Source organism: Geotrypetes seraphini, chromosome 2, assembly GCF_902459505.1.
Source record: "Geotrypetes seraphini chromosome 2, aGeoSer1.1, whole genome shotgun sequence".
In the NCBI taxonomy this organism is placed as follows: domain Eukaryota; kingdom Metazoa; phylum Chordata; class Amphibia; order Gymnophiona; family Dermophiidae; genus Geotrypetes; species Geotrypetes seraphini.
Genome location: NC_047085.1, coordinates 12,684,707 through 12,698,401, shown reverse-complemented (window position 1 = coordinate 12,698,401; position 13,695 = coordinate 12,684,707). Strand labels below are relative to the sequence as shown.

Genomic DNA, 13,695 nt, shown 5'->3' with positions numbered 1-13,695 from the left:
TACTGTGTTGCACAGACAAGTGGAATTCGCCAGTATTAGTTCCATTGGATCAAGGAATCGTACAAAGTGGAATATTTAACACATTTAATGGAATAGGGGGAAAACATCCTCAGAGTGGCAATTTTTCGTAACATCTAGTAGATTTATTTTGGATCTGACCAATGCATTTTCTTATATAACTCAAAATTGCACTAAGTATAGAATATATTTATCGTTGTCAATCAAATCCTAATGGCTTAAATACTGAGACTGAATGGCAACTATATTTATATAGTTTGTGTATCACTATTTTTCTTGCCCAATATCTCCAATGATACAAAGTAAATGACTAATAACTCACATTTTATCTCCTTAAATATTGTGGCAAATAAGGCAGAATTTGTTCTTACAAGCTAATGTTTCCTTGAGCCCTGCTAGACCAGTCTAGACTATACTTCCCCCTCCCTATTCGCGGTTTCGATTATCCGTGATTTTTTTTTTTTGGGAGGGGGAGGAAAGCATAGTTTAGGGCCTTCCCACCTCCCTACAGGACTTAAAATGTCTAATAGTGCTATAGATTACTCCTTACCTGGTGATCTAGCGAGCTTTCGGGGCAGGAGCAATCTTCCTACACTCCTGCCCTGTGTAGATCACCAATAGGAAATGGCTGCCGTGAGCTCCCGTCGTAGTCTCGAGAGGTAAGGTCTGGGATGCCGGGAGGGAGGCGGGAAGGTCCGGAATGATGCGGGGGTGGGTCAGAGCCGGACGAGAAGTTATTTGCGGTTTCTCACACTTCAGTCTGGCTCTGCCCATCCCCCGCGAATACTGAGGGAGAAGTGTAGTGGGTTGTGCGCTCCAGCCAGCAGACTCATGTCACAAAGTCAGCATTTTCTGCTCCCATCTCCCGATTGGAGAGCGCATTAGTCCTTCTCTCTCTGAAAAGAAAAGGCGTGTCTAGGATCACACCCTCTCAGTGGGAGCTGTTATCCTCTCCTGAGCTGCCAGGAATAAACGAAAGCAATTACATATAGGCCAAGTCATAATTCTTTCAGCAGCATCAAATACATCTAGGCTGTGACTCATCCAGGTGCCTCCAACAGCCCCCAAACAACTGAATACAATTATTATTGTCCTTACCACTACAGCACTACTTAAGATCTTCGCTGCTTTCCTGGATGAGAACTGAGACAACACTGAGCTACACTCCAGCTGGTGAAAGGAGGCCAGACCAAATAAGGCAGTCATTCATTCAATTTTCTATACCGTTCTCCCAGGGGCGCTCAGAATGGTTAACATGAATTTATTCAGATATTCAAGCAGTTTTCCCTGTCTGTCCTGGTGGGCACACAATCTATCTAATGTACCTGGGGCAGTGGGGGGGGGGGAAATTAAATGACTTGCCCAGGGTCACAAGGAGCAGCAGGGTGCTGAGGTTGTAGCTTTAACCACTGCCGCCACACTCTCCCCCCTCAAACTAGTTTCAGTATTAACGTGTGAGGTAAGAAACTCACAGCTGTTCTGAATAGGATTTTGGAGCTGGACTATTTATCATATATACTCAAATATAAACAGATTTTGGGTTCAAGAAATGGCCAGAAATGGGGGTCTTGGTTTATATTTGAGTTAGTGCCCATCCTCCCCCCCTCCCGAACCTGTTGCAGGCCTCCACCAGGCCTACCATTAAGATCTGTGACCCAGCAGTGGGCCAAGACAGGAATGATCCCTCCTGCCTCGGTCGACTAACAATTTTTGCTGTCTTCCCACCTCCCCGATTAGTAAAACTGGTACCTTTAAAATCCCTGGTGGTCCAGCAGTAAACCAAGACAGGAGCAATCTTCCTACACTCCTGACCCGTGCAGAGCTGCTATCTGAATGACTGCTGTTGTGGCAACCACCAAGATCACAGGAACTCACGAGGTTGCCGCGAGAAGTTGCAGCAGCCATTTAGATAGCAGCTCTGCACAGGGCAGGAGGGTAGAGATCGCTCCTGCCCTGGTTCACTGCTGGACAACCAAAGATTTCAAAAGGTATCAGTCTTACTAATCAGGGACGTGAAAGTCGGCCGAGACAGAACCACTAGGTCTTACAGCAGGCATGGTGGAGGCCTGCAAGGCATTGAGAGGGAGGGAGACAGAGTGCTGAGTCTGGCAGGGCACTTGAATATAAATCCACACACTATTCCTGGACAAGTGGGTTATGCATCCTATGTCATGAGACTGCTTATGGGAAGCCTTATTCACATAATTTTTTCTGAACATCCCTTATCATCTCAGGACTGCCCTCTGGTTACCAGTTTGTGCAAAAGCAGACAGTCACATCTGTAGAGGATACAGACAAAAAAAAGGAGGGGGTAGGGGAAACTCCTCGACAAACAAGTCTAATCTGCTCGTGACTTCCAAGTACCTCAAGTCTGAAGCATGACTTCAGAACTCAGTCATGCTTGCTCGATCCCAAAGGAGTAAAGGCAAGCAACTGCACCTCCTGATTGATGTGGAAACTAGAGACCACCTACGGAAGAAAGGAGGGAACAGTGTGTAGAAATCATGCTAGAGTCTATAATCTGAAGAAAAGGATCCCTGCAGGACAAAGCCTGAAGTTCGGATACCCTCCGGGCCAAAGTAATGGCCATCAGGAACACCATCTTGATGGCGAGATCCATTAAGGACAGCTGGTCTAGAGGCTCATAGTGTGGACAAGCAAGCACCCAGAGAACCAAATTGAGATTCCAAGTCAGGCACGGATGATGTAAAGGAGGGCGAAGATGCAACATGCTCATGAGAAACCTGACAATAGCCAGAGCACTTCCCAGAGGTTTAGGACAGAGGAAGAAAGACTGGCAATCTGAACTCTCAGAGATTCGACGGCAAGCCTTTTCTCCAGCCTGTCCTGAAGGAAGATAAGAATCAGTGGTACCAACATCAAGGTCAGGTTCTTGTCCTTCTGGGTGCACAAAGATTGAAAACACCTCCAAGTTTTTGCATAGGTTGCCATAGTTGACTTCTTACTGTGCAAGTAGCTGTCACACCTGAAGAATAGCCTCTGCAAACTAAGGCTGAAGCATGAGCCCCTGAGCCAGATGTAAACAAGGTTAGCATGCCATAGCCGCCTCAATCAGTCGGGCGCCACAAGAATCACCCAACCCCGGTGCACCTTGGTGTGTCTCAGCAGACGACCTATCATGGGCCATGTAGGGAAGACAAAGACGACTAATCCTTATAACAGCATTGATGTTATGAAGTTGGTGTTCTCTGTCTCCATCTACTGGTTGGGGAATACAACCCACTACTCTGGACTAGTCTAGCAGAAGAGTATGTAATATTTTGTATTTGTTTAGATTTTCCTGAGGAAGCCCTGTGAAAGGGTGAAACCAATAGCCTGGTTCTAATGTTTTTAAGGCCCTTTTGTTTGCTCTACTATGTGGTTTGTTATATTTATGAGTAAGTAAAATTATAAAATGATGATATGAAGGATACATATGCATATAATGAAATATGAATATATTTAAAAATTATGTTTATGAAGTTACTGGTTCGCTTGCAAAGATTTATAAAATATAAATGATGTAAAAAGGGTGTTTACTACACATTTATTGGTGAACATTTTGGATTTTTTTATTTTTAATATATGGATATATTATTTGTATAATTTACTGGTGGACATTTTGGTTTTCCTCTGAAGCCAGAATCATGTGGTAACCTGCAAGTCTCATGAGAGCCCCCAATTCCATGCGCTATTGACAGAAGGAAACAGGCGTACAGATGATGAATCTTCACTTCAGAGTAAGAGGAAGGCAAGGTGATGTCTTCCAACTCCTCTGACAATAGTGTATTATAACATGAAAAAAAGGATTAGGAAACACTGCTTTGGAGCAATTCTTACACAGGTGAAATTTTTACCTGGGAAAGTACTAGGAAGGCAAAACTACCACACCCAGCGTGCTGTAGCAGGTTGGTTAGACTGCATCTAGTGTTACACTGTACCTTGTCTGTTAGTGCTAACTCTCAGACAGACATACAACTACTGCATCAAGAGCAAGGCCTGCAAGATACTAAGAACGGTAGCCAGCCAGCTGGTGAGAGGAAGCACAGGTACTCACGCTAGCCAATGATTTCTGGATAGTCTCTCGCGCTCTGGCAATGTCTCGGAGAATTGTGCTTGCTCCATCATCCTACAGGCAGTGCAGAAAGAACCACACGAGAGAGAATTTAAAAGCACAGAAATAAAATGCATATGCTTTTTTGAAATGAAAATCCTGTTGGGCCTACTAGCCATAGAAAGGTTTTATATTATACAGATTAAACCTCAGCATGAGGCATCGGCTGCAAATTAAACCATGCTTAAATGCAAGGAGAGCTTATGGGCTTTACAAATATATTCAAACAGTCAAGGCCATTAAACTGAAGAAAAACAATTTTTTTTTTTTTTTTTTTTAAATAAGGCTCTTGGTAGTCAAGTGTTATTTTTATATTACTATAGCTATGCCTTCTATAGGTTTTAATATAGATGGGAAGGCATCTTGAATCCTACTGGATGCCACACTAATGACTGCCATCTATTCAGAGTAAGGCATCACAGCAAGATCAGCTAGTCCTGTTTTCAATTTATCTTTTTGCTACTGCAGCAAAGATTCAATAACTGAAATTTTAAAAATATGCATCAATGTTGAGTTGCCTGAATGGTTCACTGCTAGACTGGAGTTTGATTCCTAAGCCCAGTTTCTTCCTACTTACCAGCAAGCAAGGGGAAACTGTGGAGACAGTGCTCACAAGCTTGGGAAGAAATACCAGTCATCACACAGTGGCGACGCCTAGTCAAACTCTGGATGCTTGCTTAACAGGTTCCAAAGAAAGTCAAAATTTGTACCCCTGGGTTAAGAGTGCTACTATAATGAGTAAGCACGAGAGACGGAAGACACTAGGCAAAGGGTTCTCAATGCCACCATCAGAAGCTATAAAAAGTAAATGCCATAACATCAGAAAAGCTCAACTCTAATACCACTAGAAGCCTGCGCATCTTCAGAAGAACAAAATGAATGTTGATTTAAAAAAATTAAAAAAATGCAGTGTCATTTATTTCATTTCAATTCCTCAAGGCATAGCAGCAGAAGTAATAAATGCAAACCTATATGGTCCAGATTTTCTTCCCTTTTTATATGAGATTTTGGGAACTGTCATGGGGAGACTGACAATCCTTGCAGTAGCTAAAGTCTAAGCTGGGGAAGAGGATCCTTTACTTTCTGTACTTACACCCAAAGGACTTTATGATGAGTCAAGGCCAACTGGTTGAATATTAGAAGATCACACTCCTTGAAGTTGACTCTATAAAGGCAGGAATTTTAAATTCCTGCTATCTAAAATAGAGAGATTATTGCCTGATTTGTTCAGAATCCTCCTCCAAACGTTTCTTTGTGAAATAAGCGACTGCTTACTACCCCCCTTGCAAATGAGAAATGACAGGCAACACTGGTGGAGGGTGTGGGAAGATGGATTCTTTTATCCACACGTGGCAGGAGAGTGAGGCCATAATGGTCCACAGTACAGCAAAGGATGTAAGACATCACAAGGATTTGGGATTATACTTGCTAGTCTGGTGGTTAAACAGGGCGAGATGGGTCCTTCTATTGTTTACATGAAGAAGTTGCAGTTGTGGCTCCCCCTCTCAAACTTGATGGATAAAGTAGGAGAAATGAAGTGTTTTGACAAATTAACCTAGTAATGAGGGGGAAGGATGCACACTTCCTTTCTACATGGCAGCCTGTAAGTGATCCTTGTCTTACAAGTAGTGTTGAAGCATTTATACAGTATATTGCTATACACAAGTGCACCAGCAAATAGTTATAAAAGTTATATTGGTTTCTTTCTTGTTTGTCATTGGATGGTCTCTAAATGCTTGAAGAGGCTCTTTACACTGCTGGTGTGAGGGGGAGATGCTTGGTCTTTGGGTGCAGGAGAGCCCATGAGACTCTACCCTCTATACCGTATAATTACGTCTCTGGGGGTTAATGGTTACGCTGCAGGTTGAAGAGAGGGTAGCTTGGCAATGCGAATGGAATTTGTTAGGGTTTTAATTGCAATTCAAGGCAAAAAGCACAGTTACTTACCGTAACAGGTGTTATCCAGGGACAGCAGGCAGATATTCTTAACGTATGGGTGACGTCACCGACGGAGCCCCGGTACGGACCTTTTTAACTAGAAAGTTCTAGTTGGCCGCACCGCGCATGCGCGAGTGCCTTCCCGCCCGACGGAGGAGTGCGTGGTCTCCAGTTAGGATAAGCCAGCTAAGAAGCCAACCCGGGGAGGTGGGTGGGTCGTAAGAATATCTGCCTGCTGTCCCTGGATAACACCTGTTACGGTAAGTAACTGTGCTTTATCCCAGGACAAGCAGGCAGCATATTCTTAACGTATGGGTGACCTCTAAGCTAACAGAGAGGGAGGAGGGATGGTTGGCCATTAGGAAAATAAATTCTGAAGTACAGATTGGCCGAAGTGCCCATCCCGTCTGGAGAAGGCATCCAGACAGTAGTGAGTAGTGAATGTGTGAACTGAAGACCAAGTGGCCGCCCTGCAGATTTCCTCAATGGGCGTGGAACGGAGGAAAGCCACAGAGGCAGCCATAGCCCTGACTTTATGGGCCGTGACAGCTCCTTCCAGTGACAGGCCGGCCCGAGCATAACAGAACGCAATACAGGCAGCAAGCCAATTGGACAGCGTTCGTTTAGATACAGGGTGACCTCGACGGTTAGGATCGAAGGTCAGAAAGAGTTGAGGAGAGGTGCGGTGCGCCCTGGTACGGTCAAGGTAGTACGCCAGGGCACGCTTACAATCCAGCGTGTGCAGAGCCTGTTCCCCAGGATGAGAATGTGGTTTAGGGAAGAAGACAGGTAACACGATGGACTGGTTGAGGTGAAAGGCTGAAACCACTTTAGGAAGGAATTTAGGATGGGTACGCAGAACCACCTTGTCGTGGTGAAAGACAGTGAACGGTGGATCGGCGACCAGTGCATGTAGCTCACTAACCCTCCTGGCAGAGGTGATGGCAATGAGGAAAAGCACCTTCCATGTGAGAAGCTTGAGCGAGGTAGTAGCAAGCGGCTCAAAGGGGGGTTTCATGAGGGCTGACAAAACCACATTGAGGTCCCAGACAACCGGGGGAGGCTGAAGAGGTGGTTTGATATTGAAGAGGCCTCTCATGAACCGGGAAACCAGAGGATGAGCCGTGAGGGGTTTTCCAAGGATAGGCTCGTGAAAAGCAGTGATAGCGCTGAGGTGGACTCTGATTGAGGTAGACTTGAGACCAGCGTTAGACAGAGAGAGCAAATAGTCCAGTACAGTCTCCACGGCCAATGAGGTGGGATTGTGATGATGTAGGAGGCACCAAGAGGAGAACCGGGTCCATTTCTGATGGTAACATTGGAGTGTGGAGGGTTTCCTGGAGGCCTCCAAAATGCGACGGACAGGCTGAGACAGGTTTCCTGGAGAGGTCAGCCCGAGAGAAACCAAGCTGTCAGGTGGAGGGAAGACAGATTGGGATGTAGCAGAGACTGACGTTGCTGTGTAAGCAGAGATGGAAATACAGGAAGAGGAATGGGCTCCCTGGAGCTGAGTTGAAGTAGAAGGGAGAACCAGTGTTGCCTGGGCCACCGAGGGGCGATGAGAATCATGGTGGCTCTGTCCTTGCGGAGTTTGAACAGAGTCCGCAACATCAGAGGAAGTGGAGGGAAGGCATAGAGGAACCGATCCGTCCAGTCGAGCAGGAATGCATCCGGGGCCAGACGATGTGGAGAGAAGAGTCTGGAGCAGAACTGGGGCAGCTGATGGTTGTGAGGAGCTGCAAAGAGGTCCACCTGCGGAGTGCCCCAGCGAGCAAAGATGGAGTGGAGAGTGGGAGGATCCAGGGTCCACTCGTGAGGTTGAAGGATGCGGCTGAGCTGGTCGGCCAGGGAGTTCTGTTCGCCCTGGATATAGACCGCTTTGAGGTAAAGATTGTGGGCTGTGGCCCAGGTCCAAATTCGGAGGGCCTCCTGACAAAGGAGACGAGATCCGGTGCCGCCTTGCTTGTTGATGTAGTACATGGCGACTTGGTTGTCCGTGCACAGGAGAAGAACCTGAGGATAGAGAAGGTGCTGGAAGGCTTTGAGAGCATAAAACATGGCTCTGAGCTCCAGGAAATTGATGTGATGTTGGCGCTCCTGAGGGGTCCAGAGTCCCTGGGTGCGTAAATCCCCTATGTGAGCTCCCCATGCATAGGGGGGAGGCATCTGTGGTGATGATCATGGAATGAGGGGGTGGATGCAAAAGGAGGCCCCTGGAAAGATTTGAGGAGTTCAACCACCATTGAAGAGATCGCTGAAGAGACGATGTCACAGAGATGGGATGAGAAAGAGGATCCCTGGTCTGTGACCATTGGTTGGCGAGGGTCCATTGCGGTATCCTCAGATGGAGTCGCGCCAGAGGAACTACATGGACTGTCGAGGCCATGTGACCCAGAAGAATCATCATCTGGCGAGCAGGGATGGATGGTTGTAGGAGCACCTGTCGACAGAGGTGAAGTAGTGTCCGGTGCCGGACGGCAGGGAGGAACGCTCTCATGAGGTTGGTATCGAGAAGTGCTCCGATGAACTGAAGGCGCTGCGTGGGAAGCAGATGCGACTTGGGATAATTGATCTCGAACCCCAAGAGATGGAGAAAAGAGATGGTGTGGTGAGTTGATTGCAGCACAAGTGGTGAGGTTGTTGCTTTCACCAACCAATCGTCCAAGTAGGGGAACACTTGAAGGTTGTGGGACCTGAGACAGGCCGCTACCACAATCAGGCACTTGGTGAACACCCTGGGTGATGATGCGAGACCAAAGGGTAGCACTTTGTACTGATAGTGGTGATTCAGTATCTGGAATCGGAGGTAGCGACGTGAAGCCTGATGGATTGGGATGTGAGTGTAGGCCTCCTTGAGGTCCAGGGAACATAGCCAGTCGTGTTGAGACAGAAGAGGATAAAGTGTGGCAAGGGAGAGCATCCTGAATTTTTCCTTGACCAAACACTTGTTGAGGTTCCTGAGATCGAGGATAGGACGAAGATCCCCTGTTTTCTTGGGTACCAAGAAGTAGCGGGAGTAAAATCCCTGACCTCTTTGGTCTGGTGGAACTTCTTCGATGGCATTGAGAAGGAGGAGGGATTGGACCTCCCTGAGGAGGAGAGGAGTCTGGGAGGAGTGAGAAGCAGACTCTACGGGAGGATGGTCTGGAGGAAGAGTCTGAAACCTTAGCGAGTATCCGTGACGGATGATGTTTAGAACCCACAGGTCTGATGTGATGGCCTCCCAGCGCCGTAGAAAGATGGTGAGGCGGCCTCCGATAGGTTGAGGCAGAGGCAGCGAGGGTTGAAGACTGGCTATGCCCTGGAGAAAGGAGTCAAAAGGGCTGAGGAGGCTTAGTTTGAGGGAGAGGCTTAGCTGTCTGGTGAGATTGCGAGCGAGCCTGAGAGTGCTGTTGTTGTTGTTGGCGAGGCCGACGAGATTGCTGTTGAGGAGGATTCAGTGGCCTAGCAGAAAAGCGACATTGGTAAGAAGACTGAGGTCTGTATGGTCGTGTCGGCGGAGTCTTCTTTTTAGGCTTAATGAGGGTGTCCCATCTCGTCTCATGAGCCGAAAGTTTTTGTGTGGTGGTATCTAGAGACTCCCCAAAAAGTTCATCACCAAGACAGGGCGCGTTGGCAAGGCGGTCTTGGTGGTTGACATCCAGGTCAGATACTCTCAGCCAGGCAAGGCGTCGCATGGCAATTGCCAGAGCAGAGGCACGGGAGGAGAGCTCGAAGGAGTCATAGATTGAGCGTACCATGAACTTCCTGAGCTGAAGGAGGGTAGAAATTTGTTGCTGAAACAATGGGACCTTGCGTTCAGGGATGTACTTTTGCAGAGCAGAAAGTTGTTGTACCAGATATTTCATATAAAAAGAAAAATGAAATGAGTAATTGTTGGCTCTGCTAGCCAGCATGGCATTCTGGTATAGGCGCTTTCCAAATTTATCCATTGTTTTACCCTCTCTGCCAGGAGGGGTGGAGGCATAGACACTGGAACCATGAGATTTCTTGAGAGTGGATTCTACCAGGAGGCTCTCATGTGGCAACTGGGGTTTATCAAATCCCGGAATAGGGATGACCCGGTATAAACTGTCCAGTTTCTTAGGGGCACCTGGAACAGTAAGGGGGTTCTCCAAGTTTTTATAAAACGTCTCCCGCAGAATATCATGGACGGGGAGTTTGAGAAATTCTTTGGGGGGTTGGTCGAAATCCAAGGCTTCTAGAAAGGCCTGGGACTTCTTGGAGTCGGACTCAAGTGGGATGGAAAGAGCCCCAGACATCTCCCGAAGGAATTTTGTAAATGAGGACTGCTCGGGTTTGGAGGTGGATTCAGCCATGGAGGGTTCCTCATCAGTGGAAGAGGCATCCTCCTCGGTACCGAGTGGGGATTGCTCCCATAAGTCAGGGTCCCTGATGGCCGGCTCAGCATGGCGGGTTTTAGAAAGGGACTTGCCAGATCTCATGGATACGGTGCCGGGGGATGAAGACCGGTGCCGATCTCTGTCCCGGGAGGAGTGGTGTCGATCCCGGTCCCGAGACGATCGATGTCGATCTTGGGTTCGGGATGGGTCCTCCGACGTGCAGGTCTGTAGTGTAGGCTGTGCCGATAAGACCGGCATCGAAGTGTTCATCGGTACCGAGGGGGTGGCCACTGGCGTAGTGGTGCGAGGCTCGGGCCGGACCGGTACCGGAAGGAGTGGTGCCAGCAGGGTTGGAAGCAGTTCCTGAAGCTGGTGCTCGAGTTGCTCCTGTAATTTAGTTTGGAGGATGGCCGAGATACGGTCCTCCAATGGGGGCACCGGTACCGTTTTACTTTTCTTCGGTACCATAGGTGCCGCTCTACGCTCCGGTGATGAGGAGGCCGATGAAGAGGCACTCACCGTTATCGGAGCGGAGCGCTTACGGGACTTGCGGGACGTCGGAAGGACCGGTGTCACCGCCGTGGCTGGAGGGCGCTCGAGGGAAGTGGAAGGCTTCTTAGCCGGCTTACCTGGCGCCATCGACCCCGCAGAAGGATCAGGTGGTGTCGATGTTGACGGTGCCGATTTCGGCGGTGCCGTCGACGTCGGGGTCGGATCCATAGCAGAACCGGTGCCGAAGAGGAGATTCTGCTGAATTTGTCTATTTTTAAGTGTGCGTTTTTGAAGAGTCGCGCAGCGGGTGCAGGTGTCAGCCCGATGTTCCGGACCCAAGCACTGTAGGCACCAGTTGTGTGGGTCCGAAAGGGAAATCGGGCGTGCACACCGCTGGCACTTCTTAAAACCCGGCTGAGGGGGCATGAAGGGGAATACGGCCTCAGCGAAATCAAAGCCGGAGGCTTGTATGATGGCAACAGGCCCCGCCGGGGCCTGTTGAAAAATAAAGGAAAAAATAAAGTTTTTTTTTTTTTTTTTTTTAGATTAGACAGAAAACAGAAAAACCCGAAGGAAAAAAGCAGAAAAAAATCAGAATAACGCGAGCGGGAAGGCAAAAAAGGAGTGTTCAACAGCCGTTGAATACCACATGCGTCTTCTTCGCTCCGCGGAAACGAAGAAACTGGAGACCACGCACTCCTCCGTCGGGCGGGAAGGCACTCGCGCATGCGCGGTGCGGCCAACTAGAACTTTCTAGTTAAAAAGGTCCGTACCGGGGCTCCGTCGGTGACGTCACCCATACGTTAAGAATATGCTGCCTGCTTGTCCTGGGATAATATCTCTATATCATTGTGAATTGTACAATTGTGTAGCTTGATATGTATTGAACAAAAATAAATTTGAAAAAAATATTTTGCTGATAAGATTGTTGACAGTGTACTCAGAGTTAGCAAGTCTTAGGAACATCTAGCTATTAGGTACAGGCCAGTCATATTTGCTGATGAGAGTACTTTGCAAGTAGCAATAACTCTTATTTGATAGCCAAGGGGCCAGTTTATGTCAAGTATTAACAGGCTGACCTTGTGTGATCAAAGTGGCATCAATGACAGGTAAAGGCACATGAACATCCTTTGGTAAAAGTCCTACCAAACCTTACTAGGTCTAAAAGGCTGGCCCTTCCACCACTTTCCTCCTTTTCTGGCAATCAAATCTGCAGCAGTAACAGAAAGTCAGCAATAAAGAGATAAAATTCTAAATTTTAACAATCCCTCTAACACCACCTGCCAGACTACTTTAAAAAAAGAAGAGAGAGAGAGACTAGGCACACAGATATTCAGGTTTGCTAAGTCAACAATCTGCTTAATCAGAAAAGGTAAATGCAGTCAGAAGCAGATGGATCTCGTAACATCCACAGTAAACCAGGACATTTTAACATCCACTGGAACATGTCAGCGAGGCAAACCCTCCAGGAATATAAAGGCTGAGAAAATGGACAAGGGGAGAGATCATACTTGGGGAAACATGCACTAAGCTAACCCAGGCAACACAATAAAAGCTGCAGGCAAGTAGGCAGGGTTCAGTCTGCTCAAAGCCAGGGATTTTTGCAGAGACGACATCAAGTCTGCCACATTAATATCTTTACTTTGCGTATAATCAACATAGGCTCTAGTAAAACCTATGACCATCTTAATTTCTCTTTTATAATTGGAGCTTCTACAATGACAAATAGAAAAAAAGTGAGTGATATACCATTATACATTGCTCCCTATACCACTTGTATGGAAATGCTTATATTGTATAAGAAATAGCTTTTGATAAGAGAATAGTACAATTTTATCAGATACAATAAACAACCCCAACCCAACACTATACTGGGAAGAATGCAAGACTATATTAACAGTTACACAAAAAGAAATCTCTTATAATCCCATACCTCTAGTAAAAATGCAGCTATTGCCCTGCTTCATACAAACTTAACCTATCTATTGAGAACTAAACTTCTAGCCCCCAGGAGAAGGATTCCCATATCATTTACATTTTGAAGTCAGCCTCCCACAATTTTATTTAAAGAATTTCTAACCTCCTTATTCCAGGCAGTTTACAAAATACAATCATAATATGAATACAGACAAAAAGGCACCTACACTAGTTTCTTCAAAGAGACAGCTATCGAACATCGCCTTCTATATATATCGTTAGCAATTGCCTCATATCCTGTTTAAATAATCATTTAAATGCTTCCATGAATAATTAGACAATGAACTTGTTCCTGCAAGCAATAATTAAGAACGCACTTCTTATTCACCAGAGAGATTCTGTGATGGCAGTGCCTCGGATTTATTTAAACCCGGAGAAGTCTCCACATCTCAAAAAAAAACATTCTATCAGGATCAAAAAGTGTTCCAGCTCTGTAAGATGCACTAAAAGAGCCATAAAAGCTGCAATTTTGAACCAAGTTATTAACCCAAATTTGTGCTTTAGGATCCCAATATAAAAGCTTGAATGACATCCTTAAATAAATTAGGCTCCATATCTCTCCAGCACTCCAAACAAAAAAGCCCAAGACAGTCAGTCGAGCGCCTTCTCTGCATCAAAACTAGACGAGAAGGCACGCTATGACAAACCATTTCTAATGTGACTAATACCCTGCAGATCTTCACCACATACCTTCCCCTGACAAATCCAACCCGAGGGTCTGCTACAACTGAAAGAAGCACCCTTGCCAACTGATCCACTAATATTTGGGCCAATAATTTAGTTTCACAGTTTAGGAGAGAACTATGAGGACAT

At 46.7% G+C, this 13,695-nt stretch overlaps 1 protein-coding gene across 2 annotated transcripts in view; it reads right to left on the bottom strand.

The window, feature by feature from the left end:
* The window catches only part of EEF1D (eukaryotic translation elongation factor 1 delta), a 98,659-nt gene that overhangs the window by 65,751 nt on the left and 19,213 nt on the right, over positions 1-13,695 (bottom strand). Inside the window, exon 3 of one of the 2 annotated variants that reach the window (XM_033933042.1) lies at positions 4,076-4,147. The exons of the other annotated variant lie outside the window; for it this stretch is intronic. Within the exon in view, the coding sequence (XP_033788933.1) occupies positions 4,076-4,147 (72 nt within the window). The remainder of the gene's footprint in view (positions 1-4,075; positions 4,148-13,695) is intronic. 2 annotated transcript variants of the gene reach the window in all.